Genomic DNA, 20,561 nt, shown 5'->3' on the forward strand with positions numbered 1-20,561 from the left:
ATTGCAATTATGAGCATTACAATACACTATGACTGGGGGAAAAATGCAATTCAAGGACCAGCAATTATTAATAATTATTAGTAATTATTAAGATACTTGCACTTATGAGTTATAATTATTGTTATGAGGCATTATGAGTATTTATGAGTGCTTGTAACTATAATGATACATTGCTACATCTTTTAAATGGCAAATATCTAATGTTTCCGATACATATTTAATGCAATGGTAATGCATACTTATCTTTTTATTGATCTTTTTTGGGTTGTTGTTGTCTCTTAATTACACTTCCTGTGAGCCGTAAGTCTTTCATGTGTTCCTTTGCCATTTTTGGAAACTTTTATCAAATTAGAATGTGTCTGTGTCCTAATGGGACGCGTCGGCTTCAAGCTGTCCAAGTGCCCCTCAGCTCAAGATCTGCACTACCTTGCTTTTACGGCAAAAATTAACTTCAACTCTGCTGTAGCTTTTTCTTTTTCATTCCTGCCTTCAGAGAATCTGTCACTACACTGACTCAGTGTTTACTATTTTGAATTTACCCCGAGACGGTGCACTGTGTTGATGAGCAACTAGATATATCTGAGCTTTTCAAGCTTTTCCACTTGAAAATTACACACAAACACACTCAAAAGCCATGTTTCAACCTCTTCAGCACCAGCTCTGAATACAAATAAATCTGTGTGCCAAGTCATGTGTAAATGCACAAACATCTTTGTCAACTGAATTCTAGAGAATGTAAATCTTCTTTTAACTAGAGGTAGGATTTCTAAGACCTCAGCAGAGAAAATTATATTCATGAAAATACGTGTTAATCTTGCTCTAAGGAAGTCCCACAAATTAATTTGACAAGTTATGCAAAATGTAAATGCATATTTGTTGACATTATAAAACAATTAACAAATTCAGGAGGCTTTTGTGAGTGCAGAAATATGTTAAAATGCTGTGTAATATGTAAAACGTGAATTTTATTTTAGCTTGTGGTTTAAGTTTTATGGTACAAACCTAAATCCATATTTTTAGCAAAATTTCTTGGAAGCAGTGGTCTGTTGTTTGTGAGGTACTGTGTATCGCATGTGTACTGTGGTTGCTTTCTCGTGTCTTTGATAATCCACCCAACGGTGACATCTCAACACTGGTCGGATTAACTGCTAGTTTTGGGTAAACTCAAGCTTCAGAAGAGGGGCAAGAGTGTGCGCACATCAAGACAACTCAAGCTGTCATTGTCAGGCAGTGAAAGTTGTGTTATTTGTAAAAGTATTTTCATTAAAGTGATGTGAAAGAGATGTAGCTGATAGAATATCATGAACAAAGAAAACAATGAACATGTTGTTGCCCTTAAACTGTTCGTGATTTAGGGATTTTCGGCCGATGATTTGGTCTGTTGTGCTTGCTGGTTCACTGCAAAAGCTCTGCTATACTAAATGGATGGGACCTTAATTATCATCATCGGTAACACCTGTTTTTACTCTTATATTTCATGTTAACATGGCTGCTGTGAAAAAGGTCCATTAACTTTCCAATCATGTATGGTCTGGCTACAATTGTACTGTTGCTTCTGGGTAAAGTTTTATATCACAATCATCATATTAACCTTCATAGTAAGTCTGTGTTTTCTTGTTTGTTCATTTGTCTTCTGAAATACTGTTTTGCCTTTTCCATTACTTTTCCTTTTCATCTTGTGAAATTCGGTTGGCACTCACTGAGCCAGTAGCTGAGCTAATTTACCTTAAAAAACAGGTAAATTAATTCCCTGTACATCTCCTATAAATAGTAAAGTCACTGTTTTTAATTATGTAATAAAAATAGAAGGACAAAGTAAACCTTGATGTAAAACTAGCTTGGATTAACATGTTTTATCATTTTTTCAGAGAGTATTTCATCCAAAAGATGACAAGTGGAGTAAGTTAACGGGTAGGTGGCAACTAAAAACAATTAACACTATATGATCTGGCTGAAATAGTAGATTCAATACAATATTGTGTCTGGGGAAAACTTTATAACACAAAACTATTCTTGGAGTAAGTTTGTCGTGTTTTCTGGTCTGTTATTTTGTCTTCTGTAATATTATCAAGGCCGGCTCCAGCCGATTTGGTGCCGTAGGCGAGAACAGGTCAGCTGTGTGTAAGTTCAAACTTAGCCTGGTCACAATATAAATTATTAACAAGATGCAATTTATGCATTACTGAAAAAGCAGTTGCACCACAGAGATACAACATGAGTCTCAGTAGTACGAGTGTTTGCCTAAAATGCCCCTCAGATAGATGCAAATTATAAAATGTCACTGATATTGGTCAGGGAAAGCAGCTATTGTAGTATCATTATCTAGCTTTATTGCTACTCAGCTAGTAAACTACCACAAATGAAATGCCAACATATAAAACAACATTTAAATGTCATATAAGATGAGGGCTTGTTTGCGGCTGACATTAACTGTACCTTTTCATTATATCTTAACTGTTGGATATTGGCTGGCACTCACTTAACGTTAGTTAGGTAGTAGCTGAGCTGATTTACCTTTAAAATCCCTGCAGGTACATTCACTCAAAAGGTAACTTGTTACCATTTTGATTTGTATAATAAAAATAGAAGGACAGTGTAAACCTTGATGTAAAACTAGCTTGGCTGCTTTAATATATCATTTTATCAGATAGTATTTTATCTCAAAAAACAACAAGACAAATGAGTAGATAGGTTGGTGATGCATTTTTATGTTTTGACTGAACACACAAAATACAACATTCAGTATTGCTTTTGGGTAAATCTTTACAACATGAAACTCCATATTTTAGTTAAAGTTCCTACAGTAAAGCTGTTGGGTTCATTGGTTTGTTCCTTTGTCTTCTGAAATATTGTATTGTTTTGTCCTTCACGGTAGTATCCAACCTAGTTTACCTTTAAAAACAGGTAAATTAATTCAGTTTATCATTACATCTCCTGTAAATGACATGATGGAAAGTTGTCACAGTTTTGATTTATGTATTAAAAACACTTGGGGAAAAATAAACTCTGATGTTAAACAAGCTTAAATGAAAAATCTTTAAACATGTTTATCATTATATCAGCTGTTACTTTAAAGGACAACAAGATGAGTTTGTAAACAGGCTGTAATTAACTCACTTAAAGGGTCAGCATGGTCTGGCTGAATTAGACATCTTCACAGTAGCTATCTTAATATGAAAGAGTAGGAAAAACATAAGGCATTACCAATGATTCTAATTAAGGCTGTGTTAGATTTAGAGCCTTTATATTGAGCCAACAGGCACAAAAGCAGAACCCTGACTCTGGCTGACCTGAATATAACAGAACCTTAATTAGTATTGCTGGTAACACCTGTGTTTATGCTACTATATCATGTCAAAATGGCTGTGGTGAAAATAAATAAATCTAAATATAAACAAAATTTCCTCTGGGTGAAGCTTTATAACACAGAACACCATTGTCTTCTGTAATATTGTACTGTTTTGCCCTCAAGGGCCACCATACGCTACACTACTCCTGATGATGACGTTACTTTTCCGTTAACCGTTGGAATTCGGTGGGCTTGGCACTCACCTGAGCTAATTCACTTAAAAAACAAACAAACAAACAATTAAATTAACTCAGAACGCCTCTCCCGTCGATGTTAAGGTAACAGTTTTGATTTATAACATAAACATAATAACTTTAAACAGTGGAAAGGAAAACTTGATGCTAGCGCGTTTTCCATCATGTGAAGTTAAGCTAGCTCAGAGGACTGCCAGTCAAACAGGAGTGAGTAAACGGGCTGTTTCAGGTAATGACTAATTTTTGAGTCATATTGTCTCGTCATTGCTGAAATTGTAGGCTCAGTGTAACGGTGGCTCTCTTCTGGGTAAACTACAGGCATTGCTGAAGTGACACGCCGACGTTGGACTTCGTCACCCGGTATAAAACACATGCGGTCCTATCCTTGCTCTCTCCTGTTCGGGGCGAATTTAATTGATCCGGGCAAACCGCAAGCTGGTTTCCCCCTGAATTCATAAGGCTGAGAATTACTGGCGGCAATTGCCTTTTTTTCTCCCCACAGGTACACCTCTTTTTTCCCCCCTAACACTCTCATTTATTCAAGGATAAACCAGCGGAAATCCAAATAACAGCGGAGTAATTATCCCCGCATTGTTGTGGAGGCAGCTCGGAGGAGAGAATGGATGCGAGCAGGCGAGCAGAGGCGCACCGAGGCAGCAGCTACCTGACAGACCCAGCAGCTCCTCCGTGTCTGTGATGCAGCTGTTTATGCTGGCTGTGGAGAACCCAGGACGCCCCGACGACTGCTGCCTTTAAAAACGCTAACGAGCGAGAAAACAGTGGCTATTTGTTATTCCGCACGTGTTTGGGATTGCATATGAACAGCAGGGAAAGCCATGTTGCCAGTCTACTCTCTGCCTCACACACACACGCCGAGAGAGGAGAATCTACCACCGCTTTGATTTTCTAATTTCCTCGCCGAGGTGATTTGTCCGTTTGTTTACTCCCTTCTCGACCGTGATCTGTGTTTTTTTTTTTCTTTTGCAGACCTGCCCTGCTCTTCTCTTTTTTTTTGCTTTCTGTTCTAAGCTTGGAAGCCAAACATCAACTCGGTGATAATATTACAGAAGAAGTGTGCAGAAGAGGAGGACAGTGTTGGCATCTATCCATGCGCGCTCCACACCGGGCTATTTATTATGGAACTGTGACCCCAGCCGAGGTACAACACATGCTTTCATCTTCTACACTTTCTCCAAGTGTTTTCATGTGAGGACGGGGGTATTTGGAAAACATCTGGGGTAAAATGCTCTGAATGTTAATGCTGTTTTGCCGGTTGTCAGTGACGCAACATCTCACACAGACTGCATGAGAAATACATGCGTAGAAGGGCGTGAACTTGCAGACACTAACCTCCTTACCATTAAGAAAGCATCTACTTATCTATAAAGCCACTTTCCTCCTGTTTGCAACCCCCTTCCCTTCATCCATCTCAACTCATCCCGGGGACATAATGGATCTCAAAGCGGACTCGGAGGACATGGACTACAAGCAGCCGGCTCCCATTGAAGTTTTCGCCAGCAGATCCACGCTGCACGGCATCTCGCACATGTTCACTTATGAGCGGATGTGTATCAAGCGCAGCCTGTGGATTTTGTTTTTCCTGGGCTCCGTTGGGGTGCTGGTGATGGTGTGTGTGGACCGGGTGCAGTTCTACTTCCAGTACCCCCATGTCACCAAGCTGGACGAGGTGGCTGCTCCGACGATGGTGTTCCCCTCAGTCACCTTCTGCAACCTCAACTCCTTCCGCTTCAGCCGGGTGACGCGCAACGACCTGTACCACGCAGGGGAGCTCCTTGCCTTGCTCAACGGCAGGTGTGTGTACGCGTGTATGGTTCTCATTTACTTTACATGTGCCTTAAAAGCTGCCTGTTGCCTACAGTAGGTCTACCTGTTGGTATGGATGATGTCAGGGGCAAGCCTGCCAATGATCAAATGCTTTTAGAGCTGCAACATTAATTGATTAACCCATTAGTTGTCAACCATTAAATCAATCACTAGCTTTTTATAATAGATAAACTGGTTTGACTACATTTTTATGAAAAAAACAAAAACAGATTGTGGTACCGATATTAGGGAGCAAAAAAACCAATATTGATATATGTGCTAATATTCTTTATAGAGAATATAAATATAGAATATGGACATACACAAACACATTTGCAATGATCCCTCAAAAGCGATTAACACTTGTTACAAAGATATGTAATGGAGACAGGATATTTCAAAGTTTTACTATAAACTTTATTGTCCAAAATGATTCAGAACAGTGAAAGAGTACATTGTTCTTATATAAATGTATAATAATTATAAATAACTAGAAATAAAAAACACAAATGGAGCAAACAAGTTTTCATATAGGCACATATTGGATGACATATGCCGATATTGATATAAACCGAATTGGGATGTAAACCGATATTTGATAGACTAATATCAAGCTGTAATATATCCAAAAAAGGTAACAATTCTCTGATTCCAGCTGCTTAAATGTGAATATTTTCAGATTTCTTTACTCCCCTATGACATTAAACTATCTATATCTATAATATCTTTGGGTTGTGGACAAAACAAGATGTTTGAGGACATCATCTTGGGGACCACTGGCCGACATTGTTCACCAGTTTCTGACACTTTACAGACCAAGCAAGTAATCAATTAATCAATAAAATAATCAGCAAGGAAAATAAACTTTAGTTGCAACCTGAAGTACTTTTATAGCCAACATGTCCTGATATTTGCCATTCACTGTTCCATCTCACAGCAGTCAGTGTATTCTATTATGGTCATGTAGGTCAGGGATACTCAACTCGCTTTGCCTTGGGGCCACTTTTGCAAACTGACATGAGGCCAGGAGGCATTTAATAAATGTTATTTATCGGATAAAATGAATAAAAATTTAAAGGCCCATAATTCATCTTCCTTTGAAATGATTTGTTTTAAACTTTAACTAACTAGCTAAATTAACTTGGTGCAAGGACTGAAAGATAAACCAGATAGTTTACTGCACCTAATAACCGCAAATGTGCTTTAGTTGTAAATGCGTTGGTAACATTTGAAAGAGCTTAAAGATAGTTGGAACATCTTCTATCATCATTACTGAAATGTTGGAATGATTCAGAAACGTTTAAAATTTCCCTTCTAGGGACAGAACGAATAGCATACTTAAGGTCTTTTAGTATGAAATGCACATTTATGATTCAGAACTATACTCATTTTTTTTTAAAGATTATTTTTTGGGCTTTTGCCTTTATTGTAACAGGACAGCAGAAGATATGACAGGAAAGTGGGTGGAAAGAGAGGGGACGACACGCAGCAAATGGGCTGCAGGTGGGAATTGAACCAGCAGCTGCTGCAGAGGACTGACAGCCTCAATACATGGTGCACACGCTCTACCAACTGAGCTATAGGGGCCCCAGAACTACACTAAGTTTTAAGAAACTTTTAGTCTTCTTCAGCTAATTGTCTTCCCCTGCATGGCTCTGGTCCTACTGCACTTTGCACAGCCTAAGAGGCCATCACACAAATATCAACCCTCTCTGTATTAGAGCCTAATTTATCCCATCATACAAAACTTTCATATCTATCCCTTCTTCTTGGGATAAACAATGTGAATCAGTTTATTTTGTGAATTAGAATCAGAAACTTGGAGGGCCACTCTACACACTATTAGGGTCCAGATTTGGCCTACTGGCTGCAAGTTGAACATCACTGATGTAGGCAAAAACAAACCAGTATTCAGCACACAGACTCCTGAACAGTCATGCTGGCTGCTTGGATGATAAGATTCTGCCTCAGGGAAACCCATCTGTAAGGATTTACTAGTTGTTGATTCAGGATTTGATTGTGTCCACTGCACAATATTAGATAACAGTAACAAGACTGAAAAATATTTGTCTGAAATTGTACATTTAAAAAAAAAATGGGTACATTCTGCTGCATTTTTCATGAGACTGAGCTATTCTTTATTCCAATAAAATGAATTAAGAACCATTAAATCACTAAATCCCTGAATCCACTGACTAAATTCCAAAACTCACACTTCAGATGAAGGGAAAAGTGCTGATGCTTTACTTGTTAGGCCTTGCAGTTTAAATCTACAAGGCTCTAGTGAACTTTGAACTAATGTGCAATTTCCTTTTGGTTTTCAGTAGCCTTGTGGAATTCAGCTGTAGTTTTGGTATGATGTCTGAATTGTCTCAGGTGAAATATTATATGTCACATGGAAGTGCAAAGCAGTGTTTTAACACCTGTCTCACTGGTTGTCGCTGTTAGGCCACTGGGCAATGTGCGAACAACATGGGCAAAGCATGCAAAGCCTTTTAAGGCTCACGGTGCATATGAACTTGGACTGACCTTAGCCTGAGGTAAAAAAAAAAAAGAAGAAAAAAAGACTACAGATGAAAGGTGTTCTAAAAAGCAGGGAAAAGGCATAGTTGGTTATTTAATAATGTAGTGACATTATAGCTCATGTCTTCTGAAATCCACACTGCACATAAGCTGCTGTATTTATGAAATCAGATGCGAAAACATGAAATGTACCCCTAACATCACACACTTGATTAAAAAAATGCAAAAGAACACATTTATAACACAGATCATGTGAATCCCCCAGGTAACAGATAATGGATGAGCTGTTTCTAAGTGGTTAATATAAAATGATGAAGGAGAAAATGCCGCTGGTGCAACTCTCTGCCTCATCATTTTACAGCTCACGTGATATGAATATCTCAATATTGGATAAGCAGACGAGTAGATTTCTAAATCCCCTGCTGACAAAGTGTGAAGAGACGTGTGTGTGTGATTCACAACTGCCGTCCCCTCCCTTTACACTTGTTGCTTTCTGCTTTGCTTTGATCATTTAGTCTTTTGGCAGCCATGACAAGCTCACCGTTGACTGTTGAAACTTTTGACTTTAAAATTTCTTCACTTTTCTATGCCACGCAGATTATTCTGATCACGTTTGCCAGTACAATACAGATGAACCGTCCTTGACTTTGTATTCACAGCTCTAGCAGTAAAATTCACAGACATAGGCATGGGTTACTGCAAAAATAAAACATCTACAACATGCAAACATATCACAATACCACCTGGAATACATTAGTTAGTGTATTTTTAGCTTATTGATCTACACAGCTCAGCAGCCAAAGGCACAGTGGGAGAGTACCTCTGTGGTACATGCTAGAATGACATAAATCCAATTCCTTGTTTTCATACTGACTATCGTTGCTCTGTGACCTCTACTGTATATGCTTCCATATTCCAGGTGATAACCTTGCAGGAAAGCAATAGCTTCCATTGCTTGGGGCAGTAGTTCTAGTGCTTTGTGTGGTATAGATTTCAACCCATGTGGCTACATGCTATGTAGATTTGTTTCTGCATGTTTGTACTGTCAGCTGTAATAGCAGACCATTAAAATATCAACATATGCTTCCACCTCTTTGATTTATTAGTGCAGGTTCAGCCAGATTTCCTGTAACAAGTAAGATGCACCTGAAAAACATTTAGGGCACTGACTGAGCTGACTGGGAGAAAGGAAAACAGGAAAATGAAAGCAGTGGCACTTTGCTCCAAGTGACTTTGGAACGAGCTGATTTGAGATGGAGGAAGGGGACTGCGAGCAGAGGCAATTAACTTGTGTCTCGTAAGCTGTGTGATGAACAAGTCTTTATCCCTGTGTAATTAGTGCTGTTTGTTAAGCTACAGAGTTGTCCCGCTGATTAACACTGTCTCATCTTTCTCACTGTTTTTTGCACCCTCTGTTCCGCTTTGGCCTTGGGGGAGACATCCCCTACTTCTTGCCCACTCAGAGGTTGGTGATGTTTTCTTAAAAGATGACAAGGCAAACTTTATCCTACTCTGGCAGTCCTCTGTACCACTGAGTAGTGGTAGGCCGATATGAGTTTTCAATGGCTGATGCTGATATATATACATATATGAGATCAAAACAAAAAAAGTCATGTATAGTTCCATTATTCAATACACCCTACAATGTAGTTCAGGAGGTCTTCATTGTTTTTCAGGCCATGGACTCAATGCATTGAATATTTTCCGGTCTTCTCTTGTTTGCGCTTACCTATAGCAGCAATTGTAGCATGGCTAATGTTAAGTTTAGTAACCTCACTCTCTGCACTTTGACTGGTGGTTTCTGAAGTGGAGGGTATGTTTGAGTCTCTTGTTTATGAAGTTACAGAACGATCCAGGTCATGGCTAGGGCTGCGCATAATCCAAAAATATTCAGCTTAATAATAATAATCAAGTAATAATCACTTAATCGATTAATTGTCATGTCTCTAATTGTGGCTCATAAGTGTGTACACTTGGAATAATTGACCATTATGTTTCAGTATATAGCTAACTGCATAATATTCAGACTACACCAGACAAAATGGTGGATAAGTTTGCTGTCATGGATACAAACAGGCTGATTTATCTACTCATAATTACAGTTTTCCTCAGCTTAAGATTGCCCTACTTGACCAGTAGTCTTCAGTTTAAGTCCTTAGTTGACTAGTCATTGCATGTTTATTGTATCAGTTTAATTATTTAGATATGTATTTTTGGTTCACAAAGCAAGCCACCTGTTAAATACTACTGGCAAAAAAGCAATGACCCTGAATGTGCTGGAGCAACCAGCAATTTATTTCAGCTCCACAAAAAAATATTTGTTGACATATCAACATGAAGGATGACGTATACTTAGAAATATATATATTTATATGTAGACTTGCTCCTCAACTGCTGCACGCCCCCTGTCCCCGACTGAACCCACCGTGCCTTCATCGTCCCCAGAGTCACACAGACATTGGCAATACAGATTACCTCAGTATGCCAGATAATTGGCCTGATTAATCAGTCTTTCACTATCACAGAGCTAGAAAAAGTACTGTCTGATAAGGACTTTGGAGAGAAACGAAAGGAATTAGAAACAACTGGAATCTAACTTGTAAATAAAAAAGTTCTGAGGGTGTCCTGCAGACCCTGCTTTTAAGTGAAACATTGATTGGGTAGAAAACATTTCAGTGGTAAACTTCTTGATACCAGGCAACATGCTGTGGGTTTTGTTAGAAAATGGCAAAAGAAAAACAAAGTGTCATGTGGCTGTGAGTGCGTGTCCATCACTGTCTCTGGAGGAAGCAGCCGGCAGTATCTACTCTTGCAGTGACGCCAGGCTGTCTTCAATGTTCTGAAGTTTATAGTTGAGCTACTAGTAACTTCACCTAGTCCACGCCAGCAGTTTCTGTACCAAAAAAAATCAATCACTTTCTCATTGTGTTTTTGCAATTTGTAGTCACACTTGGCAGTGCAGAACATTACAAGTAAATTGCTCAATTTTATTTTTATTATGTCGCAAAGGCAATTATATGATAATTAACAAAAGAAAGGTCATTTTGGAAGGGGTGTAGGTTATATGGTGTGTGCTGCCAAAAAGTGTTGGATCAGCTCATGGAAGTCAGAGAAGCGAGTCTTCTGCTTACACAGTTATCAACCTTTAACATGTTTCCTGAGCTTGCAAACATGAATAAATTCACATAAGTGGTGCCACGAAATGTGACTCGATAACTTTGACTGTGTTATCTGTCTTAGCAAGATCACAGGTCCCAATCAGGATTTATCTGGTGTAAAAAGTGCTTGGGAGAGGATGTAGGGAGGCCAGATCATCATACAGAAAATACTAAATCAAAGATTTGCTTCTAAAGCTGATTTTTTAAAAATGGGGTTCATTTGCTTTTATACTGTGATAGTTTAGCAGAGAGAGGAAGACTGTCACTGGAGAGACATAAGTAGGCAGTTTAGTATTAAGTCAAGTTTTAAAAAGATCAAATGTGATCCATACAGACAGTGTGGCATGTTATTACTGTATCTAAAAGCCCAATATGATGTCCTCAAATCTTTTGTTTTGCTTACAACCTAAAGATATTCAATTTACAGTAATAAAGGTTTAAATAAACCACAACATTTTCACATTTAAGAAGCTGGAATCAAAGAATTTTGACATTTTTTTCTTTAAAAATTACTCAAACCTACTAATCAGTTATCAAAATAGTTAGCGATTAATTTAACATTCTATTCAGAATCGAATAATTGATTAATGGCTGCAGCTCTAACTGTGTTTTGCGTCTTTGATTTGTTTTGTGTGATTGCATTTCACTGAATTATTTATTTGTTTGGATTCGTTTCACCTCTCTGTGGCCCCTGTTTATATTTCTATGATCTTGTCCAAAGTGGCATAATAACTGTGTCATAGGTGCACCATCATAAAGATGTGTTTATCAAAACTCTGCTACCAGGACTCATTGTGGTTATTCATTTTCAAGGACACTGCACAAACAATCCGATCCTCGTTAGTATATGAGTTCAATTAGCGCTAATTGGATAATTACCTGAGATTATATCAAGATGTGTTCATTGTTGTGTCACACAGACACAGCCTGTGGTATTAACTTAATACAATGGGGGAATGATCTGGTATGGAGGGAGACTTTTTGTTAGGTTATTTCCCTTTTCTTTTTTTTTTTTTTTTACTGAGGGCGTGAAGTCCTGAGTGAATAGCCTGCAGTTTTTCGACCACCGTCTTGCTGTCAGAGTTCACTCTGAAAATCAGTAGTTGTTGTATTTACTCACTCCTCTCCTGAGGTGGCAAAGTGATGCAGATGCTCCTTCATTCGTTTTAGTCCCCGCAAGAAAATTAAAGTGCTTGTGGCCCATAATCCAATTTAGTCTCCCCCGCCCTTACGTAGTGAGTTTGCTGTGATTGCTTTAGGGAGCAGTGGCAGGGCAATATTAAAAATCTACCCATATTATTGTGATTGTATGCGCTTCAACTAAAGCCTCCTGACTTGGGGATCTGAGCATGCCGTCTTAAGTGCTCTCCTGGCAGCTTCGTCGTGTTGCTTATAAGACAGAGGCTCAGGATACAATTCAATTAAGTTCAGAATATACCACAACAGGGTGTATCTTCGTATAACAATAAAGCACGACAGTGTAGTGATATAGTCCCAGTGTGGGCCATGATACTGAACTAGTTTTGAGTCGTGCTTTTATCAAACTTTGTCAGGCAATAACTAGCCTGTGTGATTTGACCTGACCAGCCTCAGATAAACCTTTTCCAAACATAATGCCTCCACTGGTAATATCAAGTAAATCAGCTGTGCTTAACTCACTGCAATTACTATTTTATCTTTTGTTGTCTTCTAGTAGTAACAGCTACCATCAGCCCAGCAACCAATATATTTGCACACGCGTGTGTCTACTCCTGGAGTTTCAGCTGGGAGATATGTGCTGACTTTGCTGCATTAAGTATGACATGTATGTTCAGTATGTCCAAAAAATATGCAAACTAAACCTTCATTCAAACTTGACAGAAAAACAAAATAAAACTCACCAGAGTTGCTTTGGTCATTCTTTCCATTGTTATAATAATCACCAACTCTGGTTTGATCAAAATAAATCCTTAATTCATTGAGTTAAATGTGAAAATATTCTGGCTCTACATAATGCTTTTCCTTTCACTCATCCTCTCGGGTGACTCTCATTCTGCTTTCATTCATTAAATTAGCAAAATAAAAAATCACCCAAAAAAATCCCCCCCTATTGTGGGAACTGGAAACATGTTCTGTGAAGTGACTTCAACTGTAACTTATAAAAAGCAATATGGTGACTTAATTGATTGAAATTTACATTCATTATGTATTTTTCCCTCATATAAAATGCTTAATATAATATAATAAGATATGTAAGATATGTAAGATAGACTTTATTGTCCAGAAGGAACTTTAATGTATATGATGTATGTATGTGTATTATATATATTCTGAATGACAGTTCTGCTCATTGCTGCTGTCATTCTAAAACCCACGCATGTCTCTTGTTAATGAACTTCTTTTAAGACGAGCTAATTAATACAGTAAAGCTAGCCAGATCACACATTTACAGTGCATAATCTATTCACACATTCACACACAAATGCATATATAATCTTAATTTACTTTGATATAGTTTCAACAACAGCCAGATGTATTAAGGGCAAAGTACCAAGTAATAAATACATGTTCTTGGGTTTATCATCTATTTAATTTATGACAAACGTAGTCATTCACACTGTCTTTATTCTGATGTGCTTTTGTAGTAACTGCTGCTTAAAGCTAATTCTTCTTATATTATTTTCATTAGAAAGAAAAAGGAGACAGCTGTTACTCTTAATGAAAACTAGAGCACTTTGAAACACATGATAACCAGCAAGAGTTTTTAGGAATTTGCTTTGAATTGTGAACAAAGTTACAGGCAGACATATTAACCTTGCATACTTATATTTTATGCACTGATTGTTCCAGTTTAGTAGGTGTGATATTACCTGTCAAGTTTTTTATATTGGAGGAGTTATTAAATAAATTGTCACAGTAATTAAATGGAGATATATCTGTAATATAAGCAATCAGGTGGCCTGAGATACCACATCTTATCTTTGATGTTGCACACCGTGTTGTATTTGACAACAGCATTGTGTGGCATTCAATTCAACTTTTGGACAATAGACCCAATCTTCGAAGACACAGCAGTTGACTCCATCTTTTAACTCCACTTCCAACATGAAGCATGATAGATTCCCATTTCTCATCAGTGTTACAAGTGCAGTAGAGAGGAGCAGTCCTCATTTCAAATTACAGCACATACTGTCTCACATGGTGAATATTTTATTTCATTCTGTTTGTAGCAGGTAAACAAGGCTGTAGCTGCAGAGGAACATATTACATTTCTTGTAATTTGGTTGGGACGCGAGTTGAAAACACATTGCCCGTTGAATATTAAGGCAGTGCTCACAAAAGAAATAATGTAATATTTCATTTTTTATTCATGGATCAACTTACATTATTCCCATCATCAAGGGACAAAATCTTGTTCGCGAGCACAGACAAAGCTTGACCTTGTGGAATTAAAAAAAAATCCATTAAGATTTACCGCCAATTATGGTTTGAAATAGTGCCCATATCCATGAGAAATAACTCCGCTGTCAACGTCCACGAAGTCGTTCACAGATTTATTGTCAGAGGAGAAGGGTATGCCTTTGTCTCTCCCCGTCTCTCATGGTTTTCAGTTCTAATTCTGGTTTCTCCAGCTCTGGGACAGACTTATTCATGTTTGCAAATGTAAATTGAGCTGTCCAAAATTATTACAATAACACAATACATGAACCCTATTGTAAGATGGCTGATGCTCTCTCTTCTTACACACAAAATCACAACTTTACATCAAGACCCAATACCTTACTGCTGTAATTTGAAAGAAATGTGACTACCTTGCTGTTCAGTTAATTCAAAAAGCCTTTACTGTGCTATTCACTCTGATGGACTCTGTGTGTCCAAACAAATTATACTCATAAGTGTATGTCAGTAGTGCTTAATCTTAGCGCTTCATAATTTGGATGCTTGTACCACTGATGGCCCATCGCTCAGCAGGGGTCATCAATGGGCTGTCTTTTCTGCGAGCAGGGCCACACTAGTTAATTGAGGTTAATTTGTGTCTGTGAATGACTGTGAGCGGGTGCTGGAGGTTGATGGTGGTTGTCAAGCAGAAGCGTGTCATAAATGACTTCCCCAGTGTTTTCCGTCTGTGAGTATGGATGTTGCAGTTGAGTTTCAGTGTGATGTGTCTTGATATATGCAGACGAATCATCATGTTTTATGTGTTTGTTTGGAGAAAAGAGACACTGAACAAGAGAGAATGAGAGTGTATGCTGCCGTACGTGATGCATCTGATCACCTTTTACACTAAAATTGCAGCAGATGCTACGTGAAGTGTTTTGCTGTGATTTAAATGCTAAATAGTCTATATACAACCTGAATAACAGCGTGATGAACATGGTTATATTTACTATGTGAAAATGATCTGCCACCACGCTTCCTAATTATTTTGCAGATTGATTAACATGACTGTGTGAAAAGAAACACTCCCATCCTGTAAATAATGAGGCATGTTCTCCCACTCTGTGACACCTGTGGTGGCTAGTGTGCCACAGCTAGGCTGCCAGTTTCCCATGATAATATTGTGAGAGCTTGCTAACTGCAGGTCTGGGGGAGCTGGCTGGCACGCACACATGTACTGTACTTTTCATTCAGTTACAGGGTGAATATGCTCTTTCTTTTGCTGTTTCTCTATTAATTTTTTACATGTTAATCCCTATTGTCCTGCCAAAAAATGCTTGTCTGCCTGCCAAACTCTTTAAATGCACATTTTAAAAATGGAAGTGGGGTACAGCTGGAGTTGTCTTGCTCTGCTGTCTCAAGGAATTCCTTGAAATCATATCTATTTTTTACTCTTTCATGGGTAGGTTAAGGTTTTGTGTTTGATGATGACTATATTTGTAAAATAGAAAAATGAAAAGTAGTTTTTCTTTTTTCATGTCTGTCTACTTTGTTTTTTGCTTTTCATATCTGAGTATTAATTTTGAAGCTTTGAAGTCTTTTCAGAAATGCCTTTTCTTATGATTCCCTTAATCCATATATACAGCACAGTGAAGCAACAGAAAAAAACTGGCCTGTCATCCATACTGATCACCCCCATGGTTCGTCACTAATTAAAATAAAGTTTTACTGTCGCTGTTACTTTTAAAGTAATAATTCTCTAAATCTTGATGCAGAGTTGCAGTGAAAAGACAAGACAGAGGGGCACTGAGGAGTGACTCATTTAAAACCCATCCCATTCCCCTCCATTGAGTGGAATCCCGTTGATTGTGGCATTTTTACTGGTGTAACTGGGAAACAGAGCATGTTTGCTTTGTTAAACAAAGGTGGTTTATTCGTGCATCTGGGGGTATTTATAAAGGTGAACCCTAATGTCCACATCAACTAAATCCAGAATCTCCATATCTAGGTATGAGATCCGGGACCCACACCTGGTGGAGGAAAATGTCCTGCAGATCCTGAAGGAGAGAGCTGACTTTGACAACTATAAGCCTCGCCCCTTCAACATGCGTGAATTCTACGACCGAACGGGCCACGACATCAAGGACATGCTGCTCTCCTGCTACTACCGAGGCACGGAGTGCAGTGCTGAAGACTTCAAAGTGGTGAGTCAGGCATGTCAATAGTTAAATGTCGTCTGCAGGGCTGGCCGAGGCCTGCCAAGATGAGGGTCAGATGAGCATATTTGTGATACAAGGTCACCGTTGATATAGTTTATTATAACGTCTATATAATATCACCTCTGTTGAGCAATCATCGCTGAAGTTTGCTGTAGGGAAATGACATGGCGGGGTATAAAAGGCAGTGAATTGTACAGTCTGATTTTTATCCTCAGTTCAGTATGTGAGGCTCCATCAGTTCAGATCCGTCTGTTGCCCCTCAGGATGGGACTGAGAACCGTTTGTGTACATTGTGACTGACTCACAGGCCAAATGTACATTATAGTGTGGTGTTACACACAAAGGTCGACACTTGGTCATTTGCTGAACTCTGGGCCAGTGCCGTAACACTTGCTTTATGAGTAAGAAGTTAAAAAATATGTCACTCTGGGAGATTTCCTGGTGTGTGTTTGTTTTTCTCATCTATTTGGTGGTTACAGACATCCAGTTATTACCTGGAACTTGTGTGACCTTTATGCTGTATCTGCTGTACAGTGTATGGATTCATCAGATACAGCAGCAGTTAACACTAAGCTAGCTGGTCCTGATAGTGTGGCTATGATTGCCATCAGTTACCGTACAATTTCGTCATGTCTATCTAATAACAGCCAAAACACCTGTTTATATTTATGGAGACGGTGACTGCACTATTGACGTTTTAATACACTCACAGAAGAACACTTTGCTTGGAATTGAATGCACATTTTGCTTTTCTTTCTATTTAATTTGCTGGATCTTTTGCACTTTTCACCATCTGACTTCGTCTGTCTGTGGTTCGGTGCTGGCAGGTAGTGTACAGTGTGTTTAGCAGAGCTTGTTTGCTGACAACGGCTGTTTACTGCTGCTGGAAATAGGGTTGATAAGTGCGGGGGCTCTCAAAGAAACAGTAAATGTTTGGGCTGTAATGCAATATAATGAAACAGAGCTGCAGTGTTGGCTGATATTTCTTTATGTGTTTATCACTATGAGTGACCATTTCAAATGACAAGATCCCTTTGATTCTGATGAATCATTTTTAAATGAATTATTTCATTTTCCTTATGTCTGTGTTATTTAATTGTCTGAGTAAGTAAGGCAGGATTTACTATAATTACAACAGCGAGGGGGAGCACCTTGCTGTTGCATCGTTGTGTGTGAAACATTGTTTAAATGAAAACAATCCACCACCAGTCCATGAATTAAAATGCTAAATTCAGTGATGCTGAATTTGTATTATAAAATAGCTTTAAAAAATCCCCAAACCAACACAGAGATTGCTGTTTTTTTCTTATAAACATAACAAAATTCAAAAGAAATTATCACAAAAAATGTTATACATTGCAATAGTGGCAGCTTATTAGGGGAGCAAATCCAGATTGTGTATAGTGATGATGGCACTGTATTGATAAGGCCGAAGTCTCTTGAGAATCCTGTGGTAATTGCAAACTACTACACATTTGTAAATGTCCCATAAAGAGTCCATTTGTCACAGGTCACTGAATATCTCCTCTTCTGTGTATTTATTAGAAGATCAATGCACATTTGTGTCTGAGAAAATACTACGTTTTGCTTTTGAACTAACCCAGTGCAGCTCCTCTGCCCACCATTTAGTGCTAATCCTGTATTTCCTTGCATTTGTGAAGGAATTTATCCCCACCACAGCCTATGGCATAAACTCAGAGGTGGGAAGTAACAAAGTACAAATATTTTGTAGTAGAGTTTTCAGTTATCTGTACTTTACCTTTTTAAGTCCAGCAAAGTGTATAGTTAACCACAAAAATCCAATCTCCCTTCTTTATTTGACTAATCCTCCAATAAGCACACATGAATACTGAAAGAGATCACATTACCGGTGTCTTTCAGACAATAAGCATGCAGCTCTTCCAGATCAGTGCACCAGTTTGATAAATTAGATGCATGTCTGTAGGCAGAGAGTGTGACTGAAAGAAGTCAGAAAAAGGCTTTTCTGGCTCACTGTGTCACTCTTACACCTTATGTCCTTCAGTGGTCCTTTGAGGTGGAACACTCCTGCCCCCTCCCCCAATATCCCGTAAAACCATGTAGTACAGCAGTGGCTGCCACAGTGCCCACATGGTGCAGCTCCTCTAATGTGCTGATGTGTCCACATTTACTGTAGTTAGTTGTGCTTATGGCAGATGGTTCGCAGGGCCCTACTGTATTAGACCAGTGGTGGACCTGGATAGAACAGCTCAGCAGAGAGCACTAATGGTGTGGAAAGAATCTTCAGTGCGATAGAAAAAGGGGAAAAAAAGTACGATGAAGACTCCCACCAGCCTCTGCCTCCAAACCCCAGAGCATGGAAGCAGTAAAACTGTGATTAACACTGTCGGCAGCTTCTGCTTGTTTACCCCCGGCATCGGCAGCATGCCTCGCTCGCTGCTCCCTGGCTGTGGAAGATAGCCAGAAACAAATGCTCTCCGCTACATATGGCATCAGGGCGTCCAGTTGCATCGCATCATTTTATCAGTGGTCTGATAAAGATAGAAAATAAAACAGTCAGACCGCAGCAACAGGAACACTTAATGCAGGTTGTCTCAGATGAGATGACAAGAATCCGCAATGTAACACTATCTAATTGATGGATGAAAGGACTTGGACGCTTCAAGGTTCTGCTGTGTCAGAATTGATTTCACATTGTTTTCATGCTCAGGTGTTGAGTCCACCGTTATTGAATCAGAAGTACAGTATGTGTCAGGGCGATATTTTAATCTTTTAAAGGTCCAATTTTTAAGATTGTCATGGTTTTATTATACAGCTTTGGTAATCGAGTTTGATAAATCAATCAAGGCATTCCACAGTCTGTTATTTCTGAATAGTAGACTGTTGCTACGGATGCAGTTTGGATAATAGATTGTGGACGACATAGTGAAAATAATAATATCATATTAAATCAATATTTGGTAGCAAATTATGAACTTTTCAGTAAGTAGCCATATAATAAACTGCTTAATCTATGGTGAAGGTTTTGCTTCTGGATCCTCGAACACTCTGTTGGGGTTTATTTCACCATAATGACCCACTAGCTATACATTTTTGTACAATTCCTTTTCTTTATAAAAACACAATGCTAACCCATAATGCAAATTCCCATTAATACACTAATGAAATTAGTGTCTTGAACATGGTAATACTAATTTAACTAACGACATGATCTAATAGCTGCTGATTTCACATTGTTGCCTCAGTCTGCTACTCTGGCTTTAACAATGTGAAGAGCTGCAGCAACCTCAAAGGGTCAAAAGGAAGAAAGAAGAAAATCTCCATAAATCACAATATCAAATCACAATATTTGGAAAATCTAAGTACTTAACAACTGCAATACATATCGAATCTGTATCCAAGTATTGTGATATTGAATGAGTAGATAAGAGTATTGACCCAGCACTAGCTGCTGAAGTAGCCTAAAAAAGACCAAACACTGGCTTTACATATGGCTTTTTGCATTTTGTGCAACTTTTGGAAGGGGAGGGTGAATGCATTCTGCAAGCTCACCTCAAATGCTACTTAATCCTACACGCTGGTCCTTTAATGGTCACTGGCCCCTATACCAAACAGGGCACAATGCCATATAATCAATTTTCAGGCATTATTGCTCAAACTATTACAGATTAGTAACGTCGTCTATCTCTGACTCATTGTGTTCCTGCCTCTTCTTTCTCCTTGGAAAGACTTTGCTAATTAGGGATGCAGAAGGTTGGGCTTACGTCTTTGGGCTCAGCTGATATTAAAGAACAGCAGGATAGAAAAATTACCCTCAATTAATATTAATAGGTGGCCTACAGCTTCTGAACCATAGCTGCGGGAGATAATAAGAAAACAATAGACAGTGAGTGAAATACAAAGACTCTAATTTGATTTTTTTTATGACCTTGTGTTTAATTAAACAGACACATACATT

The 20,561-nt window shown here is 38.6% G+C and overlaps 1 protein-coding gene across 1 annotated transcript in view; it reads left to right on the forward strand.

Moving 5' to 3' along the window:
• The first annotated feature begins 3,957 nt into the window (after window positions 1-3,957).
• asic1b (acid-sensing (proton-gated) ion channel 1b) overlaps window positions 3,958-20,561 on the forward strand; it is a 233,644-nt gene continuing 217,040 nt past the window's right edge. Inside the window, exons 1-2 of the mRNA XM_084737987.1 lie at window positions 3,958-5,355; window positions 16,414-16,609. Coding sequence (XP_084594113.1) covers window positions 4,994-5,355; window positions 16,414-16,609 — 558 coding nt within the window. The 5' untranslated portion in view covers window positions 3,958-4,993. The remainder of the gene's footprint in view (window positions 5,356-16,413; window positions 16,610-20,561) is intronic.

This window comes from Lutjanus erythropterus, chromosome 2 (genome assembly GCF_056507025.1).
Source record: "Lutjanus erythropterus isolate fLutEry1 chromosome 2, fLutEry1.hap2, whole genome shotgun sequence".
Taxonomy (NCBI): Eukaryota; Metazoa; Chordata; class Actinopteri; order Lutjaniformes; family Lutjanidae; genus Lutjanus; species Lutjanus erythropterus.